At 48.1% G+C, this 19011-nt stretch overlaps 1 protein-coding gene across 2 annotated transcripts in view; it reads right to left on the bottom strand.

Annotated features, from left to right (window-relative positions):
• The window catches only part of RB1CC1 (RB1 inducible coiled-coil 1), a 261745-nt gene that overhangs the window by 166064 nt on the left and 76670 nt on the right, over positions 1 to 19011 (bottom strand). For both annotated transcript variants that reach the window (XM_075353273.1, XM_075353274.1), the window contains exon 7: positions 14969 to 15139. In XM_075353273.1, the coding sequence (XP_075209388.1) occupies positions 14969 to 15139 (171 nt within the window). The remainder of the gene's footprint in view (positions 1 to 14968; positions 15140 to 19011) is intronic.

Genomic DNA, 19011 nt, shown 5'->3' with positions numbered 1-19011 from the left:
TGTGTGAAATACGTCAGCTGGGAGCGATGACAGATGCACTGAGTGACACCAGCGCTGCCCTACAGCATCTAGCACCACCATCAAACAAAGGGTCATCAGGGGGCAGCGCTGGTATCGCTGATGACGCTTCATTTGAGGGTGGTGCTAGTCTGTGGGGCAGCGCTGGTGTCACTCAGTGCATCTAGCATTGCCCCCAGTTGACATCTCTCACACAAGCAATGGAAGCGGCTGCAAAGAGGAGTAACATGCCAACGCTGCAATACTATCAGCCACAGCGTAAATCACACATCACCCAGGACTTTCTCATTGGTGGCCATGCAAGAAACTAGTAAGTAAATGCAGCGCCACCCACTGGTGACATCCTGTTCCAGGAGGGGTGATGGATGCTGTGGGGAATGACCACAGTTTCAGCCTCCTGTGACGTCACGTTTAAGAGTCCTCTCAAAAGGAAATGTCACAGGTAGTTGAAAGAGAAAAAACAAAAAAAATTTCAGCGCAAAAAAAAAAAAAAAGCATGTCTTGCCAGGGAAAAAGCTGCTGAAAAATGTGCTTTTTTCCAAGCTTGTGTGCTTTTTTTAAAGTTTTTTTACATACATTATTTCATGCTTTTTTGTGCTTTTTTTGTAATCACGGGGGTTTAGGCACTGTACACCAGCGATTCCCGCCAGGTCGACAGCTGATGTTACAGCCGGGACTCAGCTCTTACTGCCCGGAGTGGTGCTTAACTCCCTGAATGCTGCGATCAGTGCGATTGTAACAGTCAGAAGGCAGGGAGAGGGATCTCTTATCTCGCTCTGGTGATCGGGTCCCTGGAAAGTGATCACGTGGGCCTGATCGCTGTCATAGTAACCCTGGGTCATCACCATGACGACCCAGGCTTACTGAACTACGGATCACCTCACACACCGGACTTGCCTCCAGCTTTTTTTTTTTTGCTTTTTTTTTTTCCATCAACAAAAAAAAGCAACCAAAAAAGAAGTAACATGGGCACAGCAAGTCACGATTCTCATAGACTTTGCTGGAATGACTAAAAGAATTAAAAAAAGCAAGGTAATACGCTAGAAAAAAACGCTAGAAAAATGCCCTGTGGGCACAAGGCCGTAGAGATTAGATATATAGGGGAGAAGTGCAGAGAATTGTATAATAATGATAATTCCAAAAGTGGTTAAGAGATGAAGGTAGATAGACAATACATTTTAGGAGTCAGACCACCCCTTTAATCTTCTCCTTGTTACCTCAGAAATCAGAGCATTACTCAGAAATTGTATGCTCATGGCTCTTTTAAAATTGCTACTGTTTTATGCTAAGAGCATTGAGGCCTAGGCTCACTAGAAAGTAAAGTATATGCAACTTTCTTAGTACTTGCACCTTTAAAGGGGTATTCCCAGAACTGAAAGCATAGGAGACAACTTACTGATCACAGCAGGTCCTAAGGCTGGCCCCACCAGTGATCCTGAGAACAGAGACCCCTCGTAAATGGAGCACAGGCTGGAGCTCTGCCATGTATTATCTATGGGTTAGCCATAGAAAGTCCTGTCTATTACCGTGGTTGTGCGAGGGCTGCACAACCACTCCAGGTGAGCAGTTTTAATTACCGGTCTCACCGTTACTCCTGCCCTCAGACTCTTCACATGCGCTACCTGTTTTCACTTTTTCAGTTTCACACATCCGGCATTTAGCTGGATTGCCGGATCCGGCACACTCCAGCACAGTGTAATACTGTACAATGGCATCGCGGCAAGCTCCGGTCACATGACAGCATGACAATTTGAGTGTGCCGGATCCGGCGAAAATGCCGGATGTGTGAAAAGGGCCTAAGAGAACCAATGCCACAATCTTCTGGCAGCAGCTTATATCATGGAGAACAAAATAAAGAGAATTTTGTTACTTACCGTAAATTCTTTTTCCTATAGTTCCGACATGGGAGACCCAGACCATGGGTGTATAGCTTCTGCCTCCGGAGGACACACAAAGTACTACACTCAAACGTGTAGCTCCTCCCTCCTAGCATATACACCCCCTGGTAGCCAGTCCTAGCCAGTTTAGTGCAAAAGCTGAAGGAGGACATCCACCCACAAGTAGAGACAGAGCAAAACCCGGAACAACCGGAACCTCTGTCTACAACAACAGCCGGTGATAACACACGGAACAAGAAAACCTGCCGACAGGCAACAGGGAGGGTGCTGGGTCTCCCATGTCGGAACTATAAGAAAAAGAATTTACGGTAAGTAACAAAATTCTCTTTTTCTTCATCGTTCCTTATGGGAGACCCAGACCATGGGACGTTCTAAAGCAGTCCATGGGTGGGAATAAACAGAAAACTGAGAAGTAGGCGAAACCTAACTTCACAAATGGGCGACAGCCGCCTGAAGGATGCGTCTGCCCAAGGTCGCATCTGCCGAAGCAAGAGCATGCACTTGGTAGTGCTTCGAAAAAGTATGCAGACTAGTCCAAGTGGCAGTCTGACAGACCTACTGAGCCGTAGCCTGGTGCCTGAAAACCTAAGAGGGACCGACAGCTCTGATCAAATGTGCCTTGATCCCCGGCGGGAGAGGCACTTGAGTACACTGGTAGGTATCGGAAAAAAGGCCGACCTAAACCAACGAGCCAGGGTCGGCTTAAAAGCCGAGAGGCCCTTACGCTGACCAGCGGTCAGCACAAAGGAGAGGTGCACCGCCTAAGAACGCGGTGCGAGTCACATAGATCCGGAGCGCCCGCACCAGATCCAGAGTATGCAACGCCCTTTCAAGGCGATGAACAGGAGCCGGACAAAAGGAAGGCAGGAAAAATGCCCCGATTAAGGTGGAAGCAGCAACCACCTTAGGGAGAAAGTCCGGAGTCGGACGGAGGACCACCTTGTCTTGATGAAGGAGGACTCCGAAGAGAGTGCGGCCACAACAGAGACTCCCTTGAGGGAAGTTATGGCCACTAGAAAGACCACTTTCTATGAAAGACTAAACAAAGAAAACCTCCCTAAGAGGCTCAAAGGGGGGTTTCCGGAAACCGTGAGGACCGAATTAAGGTCCCAGGGCTCCAAAGTCCGCCGGTAAGGCGGAATAATGTGAGATGCGCCCTGCATGAAGGAGCGCACCTGGACCAGCCGGGCGATACGCCGCTGGCATAACGCTGACAGAGCCGAGACCTGTCCCTTAAGGGAATTGAGGGATAGTCCTAGCTGCAGACCGGACTGTAGAAGGGACAGGAGGGTCGGCAAGGCCAAAAGGCCAAGGATACTTCCGAGCTCGAGTCATAGTGGAGATGACTTCAGGAGGGATACCAGAAGTCGTCAAGATCCATGACTCAAACGCCACACCGTCAAGCTGAGAGCCGCAGGTTCCGGCGGAAAAGACGGACCTCGTGAGAGAAGGTCTGGACAGTCCGGAAGATGCTATGGCATCTCTACGGACAGACGGAGCAGGTCAGGGTACCAAGCTTGCCTGGGTCAGTCTGGAGTAATGAGAATGACCCGACGGCCCTCCTTTCTGATCTTGCGCAGGCCTCTGGGCAAGAACTAGAGAGTGAAACACGTAAGACAGACGAAGCTGGGACCAAACTTGAACCAGTGCGTCTGCCGCAAAAACCTGAGGATCGTGGAGCCACGGTTTGACGGCTGAGACAATCTGCCTCCCAGGTTCCCACGTCTGAGATGTGGGCTGCAGATATGGTGGACTAGGAGTCCTCCGTCCACTGAAGAATGCGATGAACCTCCAACATTGTCAGGCGGCTGAGTGTCCCGCCCTGGAGGTTGATGTAGGCAAACGCTGTAGCGTTGTCTGACTGGACTCGAATGTGCCTGGCCGCCAACAGATGGCGAAAAGCTTAGAGAGCTAGAGACACAGCTCTGATTTCCAGCACGTTGATCCAGAGGGCTAATTCGGACAGAGTCCAAGTGCCCTGCGCTGCATGGTGGAGATATACTGCTCCCCAGCCGGATAGACTAGCATCTTGGTGAGGATCACCCGGAACGGAGCCAGGAAGGAGCGTCCCTGAGACAGAGCGGCCGAAGCCAACACTGAAACGAACCCCTGGGCTGTGGCGAAGCCACCACCCCGTGGAAGGAGGAAGTCCGCTTGTTCCAACAGCGGAAAATATCCAGCCGCAGAGGACGCAGATGGAACTGGGCAAGGGAATCGCTTCCATTGACACCACCATCTGATCCAGCACCTGCATTAGGTGCCTGATGGACCGACGTCGACCGCCAGCGGGGGTACTGCTGTTTGACTAAAGGCAGCTTCACAAGTGTCGACAGAGTCTCGAATTGCGTCCCTGGGAATATGAACTTCAGGGTCGAAGTCAGAGTGGGCTTGGCAGAATGACAAACCACCCGAATTGTTAGAGTGGCGAAAGTGAGCGAGGCACTCCGCTAACAGTTTGCACTGGATGAAGCCCAAACTAGAAGGCTGCCCAGGACAAAAGGATCACTGCCAAACCCTAGAGGTGCAGGACCGCAATCACAGCGGCCCCGCCCTTGAGAATACTCGAGGGACCGTGGCTAGCCCCAAGGGAGGAGCCACGAATTGGACCACTCTGAATGCAAAACGTAGCCAAGGCTGGTGTGAAAACTGCTATTGGCACATGCAGATAGGCATCTCTGATGTCGATGGATGCTAGGGAATCTCCTTGGGTCATTGATTGATCGCAGAGACTCCATGCGACAATGCCACACCTGAACATGCTTGAGAAGCATGAGATCCAGGTCGGAAGGCATCGCCCTCTTCGGGTACAAGGAATAGAGTTAAGCAGAAATCTCAGAACCGTTCCCAGTCGGGAACCGGTACAATTACTCCAGTGGCCTGCAAGAATGCCACAGCCTGTGAGAAGGCGCGGCCTTGGAGCAGGGGAAGTTGCAGAAAAAATCTGCTTGGCGGGCTGGATAGAATTCTATCCTGTAGCCGTGGGAGATGGAATCTCGCACCCACTGATCGGAGACGTGTTAAAAACCATACGTCGCCAAGTGGGTGAGCCTGCCACCGACCAAGGACGTTGCTGGCGTGGCCAGATAGCCAGGAGGAGGCTGACTTAGTGGCAGCATCTCCTGCGGTCTTCTCGTGCGCCATTTGGAGCCACCACCCCGCTTGGCTGAGCCAGTGGACGAGGCCGAGGGCTTAGCGAACGATCAGATGGAGGAACGAAAAGAACGAAACCTCGACTGATTCGTGTCCTGGACAGGTTTCCTGGTTTAGGTTTGTGGCATGGAAGAACTCTTCCCGCCAAGAGCTTCCTTAATAATTTCATCCAGTTGTTCCCGAATAGACTGGTCCCATCAAAAGGGAGCCCAGCAAGGAACTTCTTTAGAAGCATCCGCCGTCCAGTTCCGAAGCCACAAGAGCTTGCGGATAGCGAGGAAATTAGCCGAGGCCACCGCAGTGCAGTGAGAGTCTCCAGCATGGCAGACATGGCATAGGATGAAAAGACTGAAGTCTGGAAGTTAAGGCAACCATTTCGGGCAAAGAGTCTCCGTGAGGGAATGCATCTCCTCCAGAGAAGCAGAGATGGCTTTAAAAACCGCACTGCTGCAAGAGCTGGAGAGAACGAGGCCCTTGCCGCCTCCATACAGATTTGGCCAGAAGGACAACCTGGCGGACAGCAAAGCCATAAGTGAATGAGCCCGCTCCTTGACCACCTCTGGTGGAAAGGGAAAACTGCCATCAGAACCACGCTTTGGGAAGCGTTTGCCAGAGCAGACCCTGGGCTCGGTTACAGTGGCCTGAAAACTGGAGTGGTTAAGGAACACACTCCTTGTTCTCTTAGGCAAGGTAAACTGGTGCCTTTTTGCCAGAGAGGGTTGTTCCTCTGATACTGGCGGATTCCAGTACAGAATTAATGCACAGTGGGATAGGGGGGTGCGGTGGGCACACTTGGTGTGTAGAGAGGAGCATATATGTGTTGTGCTTCTCTGGTTCCCCCGGTTCAGTGGGTTTTTTATTGCCTGCACTCCGCACCCTGCTGTCAGCCACTGATACAACTATCCGGGCTGAAATACTAGACACCGGAGGGACCACCCTTGGTGAATGAGCCCACTCCTTGACCACCTGTCGTGGAAGGGAGAAAAGTCATCAGAACCACGCTTTGGGAGCGTCTGTCAGGACAGGCTCTGAGCATGGTCCAGTGGGCAGAAAACTGGAGTGGTTAAGGAACACACTCCTTGTTCTCCGTAAGGTATACTGATGCCTTTCTGCCAGAGGGGGATACACCCCTGATACAGGCGGATTGAGGTCCAGTACAAATATAATGGACGCAATCAAATCATTTCTGCATCACCTTTGGACAGATCAATGGCACATTAAGTAGCGTCCGAGCCCCCAGAAAAGACATCCTCCTTGTCCCGTGAGACAGCTCGTAAATCAGAGCTGCGGGACGGGGAGGACAGGGGACCCTGCGTCTCCATGTTAGGAGGACGGGGACTGAGACCAGAGGAAGAATCCTCTGAGAGCTTGCTGAGCAAGCCGTAGCAGCAGAAGCGCCCTGAAGGGGGCTAATGCATGCCCAGCACCACCGGAGCAGCTGGAGGGACCACTGATGAGCCTCCAGGCTGAGGGATCACTGTGTTTATGTGCTCAGTACAGTCTACATGCAGTGCATATTAAGAACAGTCTTGCAGCCTTGCTCTGATGTGAGACATGCTGCAGAAGTGGGGGCTCTGTGAGGGAATGCATCTCCAGAATGACCCCCAACAGAGAATATAAACAGAGAACATAAGCAGCTGCACAACTAGAGGTTGTGGCTGCCAGACCGTTTTACACACATTTCTGTGCCCTCCAGTCCCCCAGCCCAGGCCCCCATTTGTCACAATGTGGGATCTCTGTGCCTATACAGACAGTGAGAACGCTGAGAAAATGGCGACCGGAGCGAGGAGAGGGGGCGGGGTCTACTCTGAGAGCGGGCAAATGATGTAGACAGGGGAGGGAATCTCTCCTCAGTGAGGAGAATCCGTTCCCTGTGCTGCACAGCCGCTGGGCGGAGCCACACTGTCCCTCTGCATAACTAATGTGCAGGGGCAGTGAAACCGAAACTAGGCCTCAGGCGAAGCCGGGGCCTAGATTTAAACGTGCGGCCGGCGTGCAGGCACCATCGGCGCGGTTCTCCAGTGAAAACTGGAGAACCGGCCGGAAAGGTTACCACAAACATATAACACACTCCCCCAATAAATGACGTACAAGGGACCCCTAGAAAGACCACTTTCTGTGGTAAAGACGTCTCAATACTTAGCTTTGAGACGCAGGGCCATGTCCCTGGGGGGGGGGGGTTAAACGCTCCGTCCGGCAGGATCCTGAACAGGGCTGCGGATGGAGACCGGTCTCCTGCAAAGCAGTGAGAACCGTGTTGGCTCCCACTTCAAGCCAGAGCCCCAGGGGGTGGTGAAGGAGCGCGGCATGTGAAGGCTCCAGCCTTGTAAAGTCAACCTTAACAGCACCGCCGACACAGTGGGGTGAGAAGGGACATGCCGGGAGTCCAGATTGGACCCGCTTTTCTTCCAAATCTTTGAAATCCAAAAAAAAAAATCAAAAATCAAAACTCAGAGAATGCATGTGTGTGTGTACCTCCTGAACACAAAGCATTGAAACTGGCTAGGACTGGCTACCAGGGGGTGTATATGCTAGGAGGGAGGAGCTACACGTTTGAGTGTAGTACTTTGTGTGTCCTCCGGAGGCAGAAGCTATACACCCATGGTCTGGGTCTCCCATAAGGAACGATGAAGAAAATACACAACTTAAAATTTGGACATGTTATATCCTCATCTTCCCCAATATCATCTGTGGAGCACGAGACAGGAGGGCCCCCCATACACATTAACCCTACCAATATCAGAAGGCTTGACCGATTGGGGACCGTATGAGAGAAAGAGATAAATAGAAAGCAAGAGATGGCTACAGGGAAGGACAGTGATGCAAATAAAAAGGTTTACACAGTGGAAAAGATTTTGGTGATCGTAAACCAAGCATGTAATAATCCTTGATTTGTGTTTCAGGCTGTGCACATTAGATACCGATGAACAAATGCTTTGCTGAGCAGAGTGTGCTAGGGTCCTATATGGAAAGGGTAGAAAAAAAAAGTTAGATTACACAGGCTGACCCCATGCCACATATGACCGCCCTTGATAGGCCAACCGCGCTTCCAATGTGCCCAGAACCATTGCCAATAGAGCGCATAGAGTAGACCGTTATTGTATGCATCTTTATATGTCATGGATGATGTGCTACCGAAAATAATGATTTTTACGCAAGCTTAAAAATAATATCCCCTCATCTACGAGTGTTTACATTTGTCAGGTGACTGGCAGCCTGTTTACACTGCTTGATTATTAGGAAACAAGCGTTCCCTATGTAACTGCACCCGATATCAATGCCAACATCTCTGGGGCAGCTTATCTGATCTAGACAGAATGATTGGGTAGGCTCAAATCCAGCTGCCTGATCTGTCTCTCCACCACATGTTCCACGGGGGGTGGGGTGGGTGTGCTTACTTCTCCCCATTCCAGCTCAGATCCGTCAAATTTAGCGCTGACCCAACATGTGTACCTTGCTGCTGACCCAACAGGGTGTTTAGCAATGACTAGTGATGGGTGAGTACTAAAATGTTCAGGTGCTCATTCCTCAATTCAAGCTAATCAGACGCTCGGATAAGTTTGGCGCGAGTAACGAGCATTATGCAAAGTCATTGGCTGGGAAGTTCTGGTCTGTGTCCACATACAGCCAGCCATAAACTGAGCATTTTCGGCAGTAGGGATGGCTGGCTGATTTTTTTTTTCTTTTTTTGTTCACACTACACCCAAGAACATTGTTTTTTCCCCAGGAGAACCATTCAGAGACTGTGGCTGGCTCTCTGCATACATCATGCAGTGAAGCGAACCTGTGCGTTGTGGTCATTGTTTCACAAAGATTGGAGTAACCATGTTACTCGGCTGAGCTCTGCAAGTACCCAAGCACCCCAATGTTCGATCAAGTAAGGAAAAGTGCTGAGCATGCTCGATCATTACTAGCAATGACATCAACAAGTGTCCGATTACTATAGAACAGTGATGGCGAACCTATGGCATGCGTGTTGTCGCCTGATCCTGCAGCTTTGATCTGCTAGTGCAGTCGCACCGGCAGATCAAAACTGTGTTGGAGCGGAGGAGACATTTCTCCTCGCTCTGACACTCCTCCTCCCCCAGGCTGCAGTGTGTTGCCTAGGAGAGGGAGGAGCGTCAGTGAGCAGCGCCAGCGTAATGACGTCTTCTGGATGCGTGGGAATTGAGGACCCAGCGGCGCGCAGCGGGGGAGCATGTGCAGGAAGGTGAGTTGTGTGTTTTTTTTTTTGTTTTTTTTTATAACTCGTGTGCAGCTGTCCAAAGGTGGGGATGGGGCGCCAGCATGGGGTGAGGGAACGCACATGCCAGCGTGGGGTGGGGGTGGGGGTGGGGGAACGCACATGTGGGGGGTGGGGGAACGCACATGCCAGCATGGGGTGGGTGTGGGGGAACGCACATGCCAGCGTGGGGTGGGGGTACGCACATGCCAGCGTGGGGTGGGGGTGGGGGAAAGCACATGCCAGCGTGGGGTGGGGGAACGCACATACCAGCGTGGGGTGGGGGTGGGGGTGGGGGAACGCACATGTGGGGGGTGGGGGAACGCACATGCCAGCATGGGGTGGGTGTGGGGGAACGCACATGCCAGCGTGGGGTGGGGGTACGCACATGCCAGCGTGGGGTGGGGGTGGGGGAAAGCACATGCCAGCGTGGGGTGGGGGAACGCACATACCAGCGTGGGGAGGGGGAACGCACATACCAGCACGGGGTGGGGGAACACGCATGCCAGCATGGGGTGGGGGGGGGGTGACATGCATGCCAGGATGGGGGGGGGGGGGGAACAGGTTTCCAGCATGGGGGGGGGGAAACATGCTTGCCAGCATGGGGGGGGGGGGGAAACATGCTTGCCAGCATGGGGGGGGTGACATGCATGCCAGGATGGGGGGGAAACATGCTTGCCAGCATGCGGGGGTGGATGGGGGGATGACATGCATGCCAGGATGGGAAACAATGCATGCCAGGATGTGGAAACATGCATGCCAGGATGGGGAAAGTATACATGCCAGGATGGGGGAAACATGCATGCCAGGATGGGGGAAACATGCATGCCAGGATGGGGAAAGCATACATGCCAGGATGGGGAAAGCATACATGCCAGGATGGGGAAAGCATACATGCCAGGATGGGGGAAACATGCATGCCAGGATGGAGGAAATATGCATGCCAGGATGGGGAAATCATACATGCCAAAATGGGGAAAGCATACATGCCAGGATGGGGGAAACATGCATGGCAGGATGGGGGAAACATGCCACGATAGGGTACATTTACCAGGAAGGGGTACATGCTAGGAAGGGGTACATTTACCTGGATGGGGGTAAATTAACCAGGATTGGGAACATTTACCAGGATGGAGGACATTTACCAGGAATGGCGTACATGCCGGTATGGGGGAACATTTACAAGGATGGGCAATATGTCAGGATGGGGTACATTTACCAGCATGGGAGAACATGCCAGAATGGGGTACATTTACCAGGATGGAGGACATTTACCAGGATGAGGTATATTTACCAGGATGGGGCCATGATGTGGACAAATATACCAGAATGTAGGAAATATATATCAGGATGGGGGACATGTTTACCAGGAAGTGGCCAGGAAGGGGGACATAACTACACAATGAAAGGGGAGGGGAGCAACTCGCACGTCTTTATGGGTTTTCAGGATGTTCAGACTTTGAAATGTAGATGTGGATTACAGGGTGACATCTGATTGCATTCCAGGCTAAAATCTCTGTCTAATATGCTGCAATTTTTTCCAGAAAGATCAATCCAACTGCTGTGTCTGGAAAGGGCAGGGGCTCAGCTTAAATGTGTGGTAAGCATCAGCGTGATGCCCCCTGCTGAAGAGAAGAGAAGACTGCAAAGGTAAGATTACAATCAATTATTTACATAATAGGATTGTTTGGCACTTCGGAAAACAAATTGGGTTTAGGACTACAGTTTGGGCACTCGGCCTGTAAATGGTTCGACATGACTGCTATAGGACAACCCCTGTAAGGATCCTAAAAATATATATAGTGGAACCTTGGTTTACGAGAACAATCTCTTCTTGGAGTGTGCTTGTAAACCAAGTTACTCGGATAGCAAAGCAAAATTTCCCATAGGAAATAATACAAGCTCAGACAATTCCTTCCACAACTTGTGCAATGTCCCATCCAGGTCCCCTATTGTGCCATTTCACACATGCACAAACACACACGCACACACACATATGCTCACCTTACCTTCCGTTCTATCGCCAGCCACCTGGTTCTTGTAGTTCACCGGTACGAAATGTGTATCGGGTAACCATCGCGACGATGGAGGAACTTCAAAGGACGTCAAAGGCAGGAGCCGCTTGCCTCTGATTGGTCAGAGCGCTGCCTTTGAGAAGCGGCTGACAGCGGAAGTTCCACCATCGTCGCAATGGTTACCCAATACACATCCCGTACCGGCGAACTACAAGAAACAGGAGGCCAGCGATGGAGTGGAAGGTAAGGTGAGCATAATTTATATTATTTATATATATATTTTTTTTTTAACTTTTCATTGTATTTATTAGTCTCTTTAGGGGACTCTATGCTGATATCGTCTGATTGCGTGTGCTATCTACGGTAATATCACAGTATTGCTGCATATAGTAAAAAAAAAAAAATCATCAGTCTCCTTTGAAGCCTATATAAGCTGCAGCCAATGCTATACTGGCACTATCAGGCTGTTCTCTACATACCTGTAGTGGTCAGCTCCGATGTTTACTTTCTTGGATTTGAAGACTTAAAGTTTGTAAAATGAGCAGCTTCTTGAGTGACAGCTGCACTGGAGCAGATAATATATTCATAGTTATCCCCTCCCTCTGTTTGTATAATGCTTATGCTAATTCTAACGATTCACTTTGTCTAGCAGGATGTGTGGTGAGGTCATACCCATGTGACCAGAAGGGGCGGGCCACAGCCACCTAAGCTGGATACCAGGTCACATGGGTATGACCTCACACAGGTCCTGCTAGACAAAGTGAATCATTTGTATAATACTTATGCTAATTCTAACAGGGGGAGGGGATAACTATGAATATATTAGCTGCTCCTCAGCTGCTGTCACTCAACAAGCTGCTGATTTTATAAACTTCACTTTCTTGGATTTCAAAACCTAAACATCCGAGCTGACCACTACAGGTATGTAGAGACTCAGCCTGAAAGCGCCAGTATAGCCCTGGCTTTAGGCTATATGCGAAAATCCTGGTGATTGGCAGCAGCATTAAAGGGAACCAAAGTATGACAGCGGCATTTATTAGGAGAACAGTTACAGGAGAAGCTCCACTCCACCCAAGGCTGTTAGAGACAGGGCCTGGTTCAGTGAGCCTGCTCCATACACCAGCTCCGATTTGTGCAGTTCATGTACGGCAGATGTCAGTAAGGTGTTAGAGCAAGTGCACATACATGCTATAAGTTTGGGGCATAAAATCCTCATGAATGGTTCTCTAACTCATTCTGCAGTCAGCAAAAAAACAAGGGAAGAAAAGAGGTAATAGAAGCCAAAAACACGCAATTTAATTTTTTTTTTTTAAGAAACCCAAATAGCAATAATGAATCTGTCAGCAGGCGTTATGCTATCTAATCTGAAGACAGTAGGAGATAGGAAACAAACATGTATTTGAGGGATGTGTCTCTTAGGGTAAGTTTACACAGTGTGTTTTTCGCGGCGTTTTTGCGCAGTTTTCGGGTGCGTTTTTGCTTAGAAAACTGCATTACTTTGCTTCCCCAGCAAAGTCTGATTTTTCATTTTTGCTGTCTGCACACAGCGTTTTTTTTTCAGCTGCGTTTTTGTGGTGCCACAAAAACGCAGCATGTCAATTATTCCCGCGTTTTTCACTGCGCTTTTCATCCATTGAGTGCAATGGGATATTGAAATACACAATGAGAAACGCAAATAGGTGCGTTTTGGTGCGTTTCTAAGACCAAAAACGCAGCTATAAACGCAGGAGGTGGGTAGTAAAGTGACATGTACAGGAAGAGGATTCCTTCTGTCAGTAAACACAGAAGCGTGAATCCTCCCGGTACCGTCACCGCCACTTCCACCTCCAGTCCTGTGCATGTATGCTGCCGTGCAACGTCATGTACGGGCATGAGGTGGAGGCAGCTGTGAAAACAAAAGTGAACAGTAGAAAAAAAAAATGTCATACTCGCCTGTCTGCAGGGTCCCGGTGCCATGTCCGCTCCCAGCTCCTCCTCCCGGTAGCGCCGCTCCGGGTGTGTGCAGTCTCCCCGGGTACGTATCCCTGCAGGATACAGGACCTGGCGGTGATCACCTGATACGGTCACCTGACGCATCAGCTGATCGTAAGTCTCGGGGTGACGCCGGCGCCCGGCCGGTTTAACCTATCAGCGGATGCGTCAGGAGACTTCATCCCTGATTACCGGCAGCTCCTGCAGCGATCGGACGGGATCAGACTCCTCCAATCGCTCCAGGAGCTGCCGGTAATCAGCACATAAGTGAGTATTTTTTTTTTTTTTTACACCGATGCATCTGCTGATTGTATAAAAGCCGTTTATACAAATCAGCTGATGTGTGATGTGATTCAGGCACTTGATCCTGACACATCATCTGATCGCTTTGCCTTCCAGCAAACGGATCAGATGATATTGGATCCGGATTAGACGGCGCGGGACCCTTGACCCAGGATTACTGTGGAGGGGGGTTCTTTATTTCAATAAAGATGGAGTCACTAATTGTGTTGTGTTTTATTTCTAATAAAAATATTTTTCTGTGTGTTGTGGTTTTTTTTATCTTTACTAGAAATTCATGGTGGCCATGTCTAATATTGGCGTGACACCATGAATTTCGGGCTTAGGGCCAGCTGATAATATACAGATAGCCCTAACCCCATTATTACCCAGTGAGCCACCCGGCATCAGGGCAGCTGGAAGAGTTGGATACAGCGCCAGAAGGTGGCGCTTCTATGAAAGCGCCATTTTCTGGGGTGGCTGCGGACTGCAATTCGCATCGGGGGTGCCAAGAAAGCATGGGCACCCTGCACTGTGGATTCCAATCCCCAGCTGCCTAGTTGTACCCGGCTGGAAACAAAAATTAGGCTAAGCCCACGTCATTTTTTTTGTTTGGGGGGGCAAAGTAATCCTGCATACAGTCCTGGATGGAGCATGCTGAGCGTTGTAGTTCTGCAGCTGCTGTCTGCTCTCCTGCATACACTATTGGATGGAGTATGCTGAGCCTTGTAGTTCTGCAGCTGCTGTCTGCTCTCCTGCATACACTATTGGATGGAGTATGCTGAGCCTTGTAGTTCTGCAGCTGCTGTCTGCTCTCCTGCATACACTAATGGAGAATGAAGAACATATTGAAGAAGGAAATGACATCAGACCTTTTTTTTTTTATTCACTGATAAAAAAAAACGCATAAAGACGCAGTGAGCAAAAGCGCAGCAAAAAACGCACCAAATCACGGCAAAACGCGTGCTTTTTTTGACGCGGGTGCGTTTTTGGCTGCAAAAAACGCACAAAAACGCAGCATCAAAAAAACGCAGTGTGTGAACCTAGCCTTATTAAGCTGTGTGCTGCTGTTTACTTACAAAGATTGTCTTATCAGAAAATTATCACTGCAAGCTCCTGCTACTCTGACCATGCTCCCCTCCTCTGATAATAAGCTCACCATCAATAGACAATTTACACACAAAGCTGTGGTGTGGGCGGGGATAGTTTTCTAAAAACTTATTGTGTTGGATACATTGTTGAAATTAGGGTCACGTTGCTACATTATCGAGGTACAAAACATTTGTGATAAATACATGTATTTAAAGGAATCTGAGAAAAAGAAAAAATAAGTCCAAAAAGGTAGAAACCGCACTTAACTCCTACCAGAACAGAGATGTGCTTGTTACAATGAAGCGGAGTCTGCGCTCACTTACCTGAGCAAGTTCTTTTTGTTCATTAACCAACCTACTGCAGCTAGCAATCATTTGATCCAGTGCATATAGTCTATCTTCAAGCCCCTTGATGGCTTTCATATTCTGATTATCCAATTTGGCAACATTTTGTCGGCACTCAGCCAAAAAGGGTTGAATTATTCGTGGGTCCAGCTAAAAATGTCAAAGCAAAAAGAATGATTTACAGAGTAGAAATAATGTTGCATACATATTCAGTGCATAATAAATGACAAAAAATATATATACAATGGCTACTTATGTGGGAAATGTTGTTTCAACAAAGTTTTAGTAAATCAATAGAACAGGCGAAAGAAACTTTTTAATAAGTATCAAAGAATTTTGCTTTTTTTTTCTCCACTTATGAGCCACTTCTTTTCCTCCCCGGCCTCTTGAACTCATCATTCACTTTGAAACAACCAGCTCAACTCCATCTTGCTCAAGAGAAGACAGACTGCAGGCTCACCGATGTGCCAGGTTACTCCTCCTATTACACTTCATACAAAGGGAAGGGGGATGATGCATGAGAAGCAGGGAGAGAAAAAGAAGCAAGCGGAGACACAAAGATTGTGCTGAGCTTTCTACCAAGACTCAGATCATACATCCACATCAGAACCTGATTCACACCTACACTGCTGATAACCTCTTCCATGCTGCTGTATATTGTCCTCCATACTACTGCTGCTTCTGTTACTTGCTAATGAATAAAGAGCAGGAATAACTCTCTGTGCTGAGAACGGGAGATATCACACCGGACAGTCTCCTCCCACCAGCTCAGAGTCCATTACAAATTTAGAGATCGAGTCGGCAGAGGGAAACACTGGTGAAATGGCCAGAAGTAGCGTTATTCCTGAAGTACAAATTGTCTCTCCAGGGCGGAAGGAGGAAACTCTAGCGCCACCGATTGGAAGTAGCAGTCCTACAAATGAAAAGTGGCCCTTTAACAAGACTTTTCATATGACTTTGGATTTATACCAGATCAGAACCCCAATTTGCAGACACGGTGTTTCGGGGTGATTGCCCCTCGTCAGTGCAAAGTGTGGGATCTGATCTGGCTTATGGCTAAAACCGAAGTCAAATGAAAAGGCTCGATAAAGGGCCACTTTTGACTTTTAGGATTGCTACTTCCAATAGGTGGTGCTAGAGTTCATCTCCTTCCTCCCTGGAGAGACAATCTGAATATTTCCCAGAGGGGCATTGCAGCTATAAGTCCCCTCACTGGCTGGCAGACTGGTTTGTCAGGTGTCCGCAAGGACAATAGTCTTCCTAGTGGTCCTGAAGTACACACACAGACACACACACACACACACACACACACACACACACACACACACACACACACACACACACACGAAGGCCTATTTGGAAAAATTACTTGAAAAAATAGCTATCAATTAACATATGAATTTATCAAATCTTTGAAAAATCTAAATAACCTGGAAATCCTGAAAACCTGGACTTTGACTAAAATAATCCCATGACAGATTAACATAAATTAGTCCGACACTTCATCCTGTCCTCAGTGACAAGTCGAAAGGTTTAACCCCTTCACGACAATGGACGGATATATCCGTCATGGAGCGTGTCCCGTTAGCCCTGCCCCCTGCCGCGGGCAGGTGGCGGCGGTCGGCACACATATCAGCTGTTTTCAACAGCTGACATGTGTGCCTGCTAGCCGCGGGTGGAATCGCTTCCACCCGCGGCCATTAACCCCTTAAATCTCACTGCCAAAGTCTGGCAGCAAGATCTAAACGCGCGCGGCCATGTTTTTTACTTACCGCCGCCCCCACCGGAAGTCACGTGCGTGATCACGTGACTTTCGGTGGTTTCCATCGTAGCACAGGGTCATGTGATGACGCCTGCAGCTATGAAGTTTCACTTTCGTTTTCCCAAGGCCGCGAGCAGAGAGAAACAGAAAGTGACTGAATCTGCTGTTTACAGCTATATAGCTGTGATCAGCAGATAGATAAGAGCGATCGGATTGCTGATCGCTATAGCCCCCTAGGGGGACTAGTAAAATAAAAAAAAAAGTAAAAAAAGTTTTAAAAAATAAAAAAAAAACAAAAAACCTAAAAAGTTCAAATCACCCCCCTTTCCCCCCATTGAAAATTAAAGGGTTAAAAAATAAATAAATAAATATACACATTTATCAAAATATAAAATCAATTAATCTGATTGTTAAACGGCGTAGTGGCAAAAAAATTCCAAACGCCAAAAATTACGTTTTTTGGTCGCCGCAAATTTTACGCAAAATGCAATAACAGGTGATCAAAACGTAGCATCTGCGCAAAAATGGTAGCATTAGAAACAACAGCTCGAGACGCAAAAAATAAGCGGTCACTGAGCCATAGATCCCAAAAAATGAGAACGCTACGTGTTTCGGAAAATGGTGCAAAACGTGCGCCACTTTTATTGGACAGACTTGTGAATTTCTTTTAACCCCTTACATACAAGTAAACCTATACATGTTTGGTGTCTACAAACTCGCACCGACCTCAGGCATCATACCCACACATCAGTTTTACCATATAGTGAACACCGTGAATAAAACATCCCAAAAACTATTGTGCCATCACACTTTTTTTGCAGTTTTTCCACACTTGGAATTTTTTTGCTATTTTCCAGTACAATATATGGTAAAACTTATGGTTTCATTTAAAAGTACAACTTGTCCCGCAAAAAACAAGCCCTCATATGGCAAGATTGACGGAAAAATAAAAAAGTTACGGCTCTCGGAAGAAGGGGAGCAAAAAACAAACGCAAAAACGGAAAGTGCCCCAGGGCTTAAGGGGTTAACTCCTTCATGCCATGGCCATTTTCCACTTTTACCCTTTTGTTTTTTCCTCCCCTTCTTAAAAGGGCCATCATTTTTTTGTTTTTCTGTCAATGTAACCATATGAGGCCTTGTATTTTTGCCGGATGAGTTGTACTTTTGAATGACACCATTCATTCTGCCATATAGTGTACTGGAAAACTGATAAAAAAAAATTTCAATTGCGAAGAAATTGCAGAATAGTTTTTTTTATTTGCCATGTTAACTACTCAGTATAACTAACCTGGCAATATGATTTCCCAGGTCTGTATGAGTTCACAGATACCAAACATGTATAGAATATTTTCTTTCATTTAAGTGGTAAAAAAAAATTCACAGATGTTAAAAAATAAAATAAAATATTGGCGCTTTTGAAGATCTCATTTTTCGGCATCAGAGGCTTTGGGGGGCACATTTCTTTAGTCCTAAGCTGACATTTTTACTGATAACATTTTTGTGATCACCTCTTATTGCATTTTATTGCAATCTTGTGGTGACCCAAAAACGTAAATTGTCTTTTAGTTATTTTTTTTCTTGTTACGCCCTTTACAAATCGGATTAATTTATTTTATATTTTGATAGAGCTTGGCTTTTCTGAAACCAGTGATACCAAGTATGTGGTTTTAAATTGTTTTATTTTCAATGGGGCAAAAGGGGGTTGATATAAAACTTGTGAGGTTTTTCCAGGTTTTTAAAAAACTTTGGGGACTTAAAGTAGTGATGATCCAGTCGCTTGTGCGGTAAGGCCGGTTTCACATTAATGGCTTTTTGCCAGTTTGACGGATGCGGCGCATCCGTATACAACACACTGGCAGCGCAACAAGCGCCGGTCAAATGCTGTCATGTGACCGGCGCATGTGAGTCGGAATTTGCGCCGCTGCCACTAGCAGGAATGGTCTTGTCCCGTGCCTATATCAGTCGTAGCTCGTCATCGTCCTCGGGGGCCACTTGTTTCATTTCACCTTACAACAGCCAGTGGCATATCATCCAACAGATTTTCATGAAACATTGGGGTGTGCTTAAGACGGACCCGATTTTGAGGAAGGTTGTTTCTGATCGTCCACTTATGACTGCCAGTCGGGGCAGGGGTTTGAACGACCTGCTAGTTCACAGCCATTACTTATCTAAATCAGGTCTGCCTTTCTATACTGGTCGCCCCAAGTGGGGTTGTTTCCCTTGTGGCTCGTGCCTCGTCTGCCGCAACATTATACGTACT

The sequence above is a fragment of the Anomaloglossus baeobatrachus genome, chromosome 6 (genome assembly GCF_048569485.1).
Source record: "Anomaloglossus baeobatrachus isolate aAnoBae1 chromosome 6, aAnoBae1.hap1, whole genome shotgun sequence".
NCBI lineage: Eukaryota > Metazoa > Chordata > Amphibia > Anura > Aromobatidae > Anomaloglossus > Anomaloglossus baeobatrachus.
This window is presented reverse-complemented; position numbering and strand designations above follow the sequence as displayed.